The sequence below is a fragment of the Trichechus manatus genome, unplaced genomic scaffold, assembly GCF_000243295.1.
Source record: "Trichechus manatus latirostris isolate Lorelei unplaced genomic scaffold, TriManLat1.0 scaffold00009, whole genome shotgun sequence".
Classification (NCBI taxonomy): domain Eukaryota; kingdom Metazoa; phylum Chordata; class Mammalia; order Sirenia; family Trichechidae; genus Trichechus; species Trichechus manatus.
Window position 1 is genome coordinate 31,045,199 of NW_004443945.1, and position 7,361 is coordinate 31,052,559.

At 35.8% G+C, this 7,361-nt stretch overlaps 1 protein-coding gene across 1 annotated transcript in view; it reads left to right on the forward strand.

Moving 5' to 3' along the window:
- MMP16 (matrix metallopeptidase 16) overlaps positions 1-7,361 on the forward strand; it is a 358,917-nt gene that overhangs the window by 172,029 nt on the left and 179,527 nt on the right. The window contains exon 2 of the mRNA XM_004370828.1: positions 1,598-1,746. Within this exon, the coding sequence (XP_004370885.1) occupies positions 1,598-1,746 (149 nt within the window). The remainder of the gene's footprint in view (positions 1-1,597; positions 1,747-7,361) is intronic.

The window sequence follows — 7,361 nt, forward strand, 5'->3', positions numbered from 1 at the left end:
GTTTTTGCTATATGGTAGATTAGTTTACTAGATGGAGTTTCACCAGTAAACCTTCTTGACAGTGATGCACTGCTCATCTTTTAAATTGTTTTAGAATGTTTCATTGTGTTTACAGTGGTTTGTGCTTATAGTACTGCAATTTTTAGGGGGGGATGAATTTCTTAGAAAAACACACACGATTTCATTTCGTGTTTCTCATATAAAGACTTTGATATTGTCAGCATTATTTTTAAAAAGTTTTTTTTGGTGAAATTTAACTTCTAGCTTTCCTGTTTATATTCACTGGGAAAATAACTCTTCTGTGTTGTAATTCTAAGTTCATAAGGGAAGTGTATCAGGTATTGCAGAAATGCTGCAATTTCATAGGATCATCATTTATATGATGAATAGACCCAGGAAGTGAGGGAAACACACCCTGGTGAATACTTTCCAATAAATAGCACAGCTTCTATTCTGTACCAGTGGCAGAATACTTGGCCCTTATCAATTACACAGGTAGTTCACTGAGCTTAGAAAAAGCTTAGATCCCTGGGGATGATTGAGGTAAAGGACATCATGATGGGATATGGACTGAACATATGATTCTGCCTTTAAAATGAGTATGTAGAGTTGTAAAACTAGAAAGTATTTCTCCCTGGTGGAGATATATTTTTCCAAGAACACAAATTTTGTATTACTTTTCCAATCTAATCTCAAATGACTCTAAATCATTGCTCCAGTTCCAATCAAGATTAGATGTAAATTCAATTCCATCTTGTTTCTTTCACTATCCCCCAGATCCCTCTTTCCCCAGAGGTTGGAGTGAGGGTCAGGAAGTGGGCTGGGGGTGGGGGCGGTGAGGGATGGTATATAAAAATCTTGATACTTTTAAAGAGAGAGCCAAACATACTTATTAAGGGCGTTGGACTTTATATGTGAAAAGTTTGATTACTTACATAATTTGGATTAAAGTGAAACTTAAATAAACAAAGAAAGAATCCTCCTTACATGAGAAAGAGTTACCTATAGTTGGAGACACCTAGCTACAATTGAATAGACTGATCGCATAGAATTTATACCAAAAATGTCTGATGAACAAGAAAGTTTCCCTGTGAAGATGCTACTTGTCACCATTGTAGTTACTGGTCTATTTTTCAGGAAAATGGCATTTTTAGATATGACATGAGCACATAAACTACCCCTTCTAGCATAAATGTCTCAATGGGGTCACACTGTTGAAAAGTACCATCCTTCATTTTGGGAGGTTGGGTTCCTGGAGGGCGGAGACAATCTTATTTGTGATTTTATCCATTATTTATTATAGTACCTTACATACTATAACTTTACAACAGATGATTAGTCATATATATGTATATATATGGGTATATACATACGTAATAATTTGTAAGTATGTAGAAAAATCCGTAACAACCACTGAAATTATGTTAAAATAACCTAAACTACGTAATATATATTACAAATGGATCACACACTTTAATAATGTATGCTCTTGTAGAGGAAATAATGTTAAAAAATCTACAATAGACATGAATTAATTAGCAGAAAATTATTGTAAAAGTGTAAGTTGATCTAAAAGGAACTGTACTTGTTATTGCAGGTTTGGCTACAAAAGTACGGCTACCTTCCACCGATTGACCCCAGAATGTCGGTGCTGCGCTCTGCAGAGACCATGCAGTCCGCCCTAGCTGCCATGCAGCAGTTCTATGGCATTAACATGACAGGAAAAGTGGACAGAAACACAATTGAGTAAGTAATGTCACCCACATTCCTCTCATTTTTGCTTTTGAGACAAACTAAGTAGTCTAAAAAACTTTAAATGAATTCCACCAACCACAAGTTAAGTAATTTATCTCATGAACTTTCTTTGGAATTTAACCTATGTTAACTCTATGCCTCTGAGATTTCATCAGCTCTGTAGGACAGACTAGAACTGCCCCATAGAGTTTCCAGGGAGCAGCTGGTGGATTCGAACTACCGACCTTTCGGTTAGCAACTGACTGCTTAACCACTGTGCCACCAGGGCTCCAAAACATTAAAGGCTCAAAGTCAAGTTTACTGCCTTGATTTTCACAACATATTTTTTTTAAATAGCAAAGGAAAGATGAACAATGAGAATAAAAATTGGTGTACAGTTTAAGTTACTGCAAAAGGAGAGATAAGCAGTGATGTGCTGGGGTCGGCTTGTATAGCCAGCAAGAGAATATTGTGTACATCCTTTTTCAGATCTCTGTTAAGTGATCGCATTAGTAGCTTGAAATTGACCATAGTGAAAATATTTACATCATGGAAACTGGGAAACAATGCAAATCAGGGTCTTCCTTTTTTTTTTTTTTTGTCAGAGAGCTTGTTGGTAATTCTTCAAATGAGTTAAATCAAGGTGTTTTCACTGGGAAATCTCTACTTTCAAGTTCTTTTTTAAAAGGTGCCTGTCTTTACTCTTTACTAGTATTTGTTATTTTATTAATTCTTTGATCAATCATTTCTTTATTCAAAGAGTAACTGTTTATTGAGTACTTAATCTTTGAAAAAGGCATATATGGTAAAAATCTCTTCTTCCAAGGAACTTAAGCTGTATAACTAAATATAGTCACAAATTATTTTACCACACGTACACTGTAACTCCCAGAATATTATGAAACATTTTTATTTGTGGATCCCAAAAGAGGAAGTGATTAATTGATTCCATACAGTGTAGAGGGAAAAATCACTTGTGCTTATAGGGTCCTTGATATTCACAAAGTGTATCTATTTCCATTATTTAACTTGATCATCTTACGTGAACTCTCCACAACAGATAAGACAGGATTTTTTTTTTTTTTTTGGTCTTTCTCCTTTTTCAGATAAGGAAATTGAAAATGAAGGCTATGTGAAGTCCAGAGTTAGTTGCAGAATCTAGATCTTTTGACATTTAGTCTGGGAATTTTTCCACTGTACCGTGCTGTCTATCTAAAGAAAAACACATTTCTTTTTCCTTTTAAAACTTAAATAGAAATATCTGGGCTCAAACATATTTAATTAATTTTGACATATTAAATTAATTTAATATACTTTTGAAATTATATGTTGCCCTCTAATGCTTACATCACAATGTTAATCATACTGTTTCTATTTCATAAAGATAGAAAAGCACTTGAAAAGGGCTTGAGGTTTAAACTTCAAAGCAGTCTGAAAATATAAATAAATTACCTTCCCTGGCACTTTAAAGAGACACATAAATATTAGAGATGGAAAATGAGAATCAATAATTTATATAATTTATTCTGCAATAATTCTAAACTTACCAATATTGGGAAAAGAATTTGAATATTTTTGACCTGCTGCTCTCTAACCATTGCAATTCTCTCTTAATAATGTAATATCAAAGTTTCATTTTAAGTTATAACATACCTCTTGTCCTAAATAAATATAGTTTTTAATTAATAAGAAAAAAAAAACCAGCAAGTACTATGAATTGTGCTCTTCATCCCAACCTTTTACAAAATGCTTTGGACAGCTTTCTTGTTTTTTAGGGAGAGCTGTTATTTTCTGATTTACTTTTTTGGAAAATATGACACATTTTTTAAAAAATACATGTAAATTGTGGATTTAGAAAACAAATTACTTAAATTGTTCAAATGTCTAACTTGACTAGTGCCAGAATAGTAAGGAAGTATTTAATAATTATTACTAGATAGTGAAATTAAGAAAATTAAATCCGACAGCAGGTGGCCTCTGTGTTTTCTCCGTTTTGAGAGCTCTTGTTGGTCATTGGAAGGACTTGGGATGGATAGGTTTGATTTCCTAAAATAGCTGGGAAAAAGTATTTGTCAGGGTATTAACGGAAAGGAGTGTGTGCAGGATTTATCTGGGCACTTCTGTGGAAAGGTGTCTGAGCAGTAGCCAGTACATAGTTATTCTCTGGCCAGATGATGTAGAAAATATGGACCTATAGATGAGGACACAGGTCTTTTTCTGGTATACAGTGGCTTAGATTTCAGACTAGGAGACAAGATGTTGTCAGTGAGTAGGAGTTAAAGGAGCATTTCTGCAAATTATAGAATTATGGAGAAAAGATCAACTGTATAGGCAGACCTCAATTTAAAACCAAACTTTTTTTTGTTTGGTTTTCTTGGTGTTCATTTTTTGTTTTCTTTTCTTTTCTTTTTTAACCAAACTTTGTTCTAATTTATACCTTAGAATTGAAAACACATCTTGTCATTTAAAAAGTGCTATACCTGACAGTGATTTCTAGGTGAATCTACTCAAGCCTCCTTAAACCCTCTTCACCTTCCCTTTGTAGCCTGCTGCGCCTCCTGTGTTTTCTCATGAGTGCTTGGGGACTTCACCCTCATTGTCACTCAGACTACAAACTCTGTGGCTTAATTTGCCTCCTGTCTATTTTTTTTTTTTTTCCCCCACTGATGTATTCCTAGTCTTGAGGTGTTATTGCTCTGGGTACTAAGCTCATATAGTGTACTGTTTTTGGAAGTATAATCCCCATAATCATGCTTTTAAAGCAATTGTCTGTGTTTTGTAATCTCAAATGAATGTGTGGTAACAATCCTTGTTGAAATTGCACTCTATTATTTTACATTGTCAAATTATCAGGTATGAATTTATATCTAAGCTTTATGACAGAAAATATGGGCTACAGTTACAGACCTAAAATTATTCCTTAATATTAAAATAATACCTTAGGTTCCATTTTCAGATGCTATAAACTCATCTTATTTTATACTGTTGTCAAGATAAGTTATTTTTAAAATCAAATAAATTATATCCTTCTTTGGCAGACAGGGGAAACCTGGTGGCACACTGGTTGAGAGTTCATCTACTAATTAAAATGTCAGCAGTTCAAATCCACCATCCGCTCCTTGGAAACCCTGTGGGGCAGTTCTACTTTGTCCTATAGAGTTGCTATGAGTCGCAGTCTACTGTCGCAGCGGCGACAGTTGTCGAGGCGGCGGAGACAATAACCAATGCCACAACTCTTACAGAGAAGTGGGGCCAGGAGGGTCACTCTGAGGAGTCGAACCCCGGCTTCAGTCCCAGGAGTTTATTTTATAGTCAATACAGCAAGCAGTGAAGCAAATAACAGAACAATGGGCTTTGGGTGCATAACAATAAGTTTCGAGCAAGGGAGAAGGAATTCAGGTAAACAAGCCAATCAGTAACAGGACAATAGGTTTGGGAAAACAAGTCGTGCCTAACCTCTTTCTCAACGCTGACAAGTCTCCAACATGTCGTATATAGCACAGAGGCCTGTGGGGGCTGCAGTTGTCAATAGTGCAGCCATGTTTAAATGGCATATATCCCCACAGTCTACTCAACAGCCTTGGGTTTTGTTTTGGTTTTTTGGCAGACAGACATGTGGTACATTTAATATATAATTCTTGGGTAATTGAAAGTACCACCATTTGTCACTTTGTCATACTGTGGTGGCTTGCTTATTGCTGGAAGCTAAGCTACCAGTATTTCAAATACCAGCAAGATCACCCATAGTGGACAGGTTTCAGCAGAGCTTCCAGACTAAGACAGGCTAGGAAGAAGGACCTGGCAGTCTGCTTCTGAAAAAATTGGCCAATGAAAACCTTATGGATAGCAGCGGAACATTGTCTGAAGTAGTCAGGTTGAAAAGGACTCAAAATATGATTGAGGAAGAGCTACCTCCTAAAAGTAGAGTCGACCTAAATGACGTGAATGGACTAAAGCTTTCGGGACCTTCATTTGCTGATGTGGCACGACTCAAAATGAGAAGAAACAGCTTCAAACATCTGTTAATAATCAGAACGTGAATATACGAAGTAGGAATCTAGGAAAATTAGAAATTGTCAAAAATGAAATGCAACAGTTAAAGATCGATATCCTAGATGTTAGTGAGCTGAAATGACTGGTATTGGTCATTTTGAATCAGCAGTGATATGATGTACTATACTGGGAATAACAAATTGAAGAGGAATGGCATCGCATTCATCATCCAAAAGAATATTTCAAAATCTATCCTGAAGTACAGTGCTGTCAGTGATAGGATAATATCCATAGGCCTACAAGGAAGGCAACTGTTATTCAAACTTACACACCAAATGCTAATACTAAAGATGAAAAAATTGAACATTTTTACCAACATCTGTAGTCTGAAACTAATCAAACATGCAGTCAAGATGCATTGATAATTACTGTTGATTGAAATGTGAAAGTTGGAAACAAAGAATAATCGATAGTTGGAATATATGGCCTTGGTGATAGAAATGATGCCGGAGATGGCATGATATAATTTTTCAACAGCAACAGTGTATTCATTGCAAATACCTTTTTTTCAACAACAGAACCTGACTATACACATGGACCTTGCCAGATGAAATACACAGAAATCAAATTGACTACATCTGTGGAAAGAGACAATGGAGAAGCTCATTATCATTAGTCAGAACAATGCCAGGGGTGGACTACAGAACAGACCATCAATTGCCCATATGCAAGTTCAAGTTGAAGCAAAAGAACATTAGAGCAAGTCTACGAGAAACAAAATATGACTTTGAGTATATCCCACTTGAATTTAGAGACCATCTCAAGAATAGATTTGGTGCACTGAACACTAATGACAGAAAACCAGATGAGTTATGGGATGACATCAAGCACATCATACATGAAGAAGGCAAAAAGTCTTTAAAAAGACAGAAAAGAAAGACAAGACCAAACGGGTGTGAGAAGAGACTCTGAAACTTGCTCTTGAACTTAGAGCAGTTAAAGTGAATAAAAAAAATAATCAAATAAAAGAGATGAACTGTAGATTTCAAAGGACGGATCTAGAAGACAAAGTATTATAATGAAGTGTGCAAAGAACTGGAATTAGTAAACCAGAACGGAAGAACATCTTTGGCATTTCTCAAGCTGACAGAACTAAAGAAAAAATTCAAGCATTGAGTTTCAATATTGAAGGTCTCTATGGACAAAATATTGAACAACACAGGAAGCATCAAAAGAAGATGGAAGGGATACACAGGTTCACTGTACCTAAAATAATTGGTCGACATTCAGCCATTTCAGGAGGAAGCATATGATAAAGAACGAATGGTATCGAAGGAGGAAATCCAAGCTGCACTGAAGGCACTGGCGAAAAACAAGGCTCCAGGAATTGATGGAATACCAGTAGAAATGTTTCAACAAATGAATCCAATGCTGGAGGTGCTCGATTGTCTATGCCAAGAAATTTGGAAGACAGCTACCTGGCCAACTGACTGGAAGAGATCTGTATTTGTGTCCATTTCAAAGAAAGGTGATCCAACAGAAGGCAGAAATTATCTAACACTGTCATTAATGTTACACACAAGTAACATTTTGCTGAAGAAAATTCAAAAACGGTTGCAGCAGTACCTCAACAG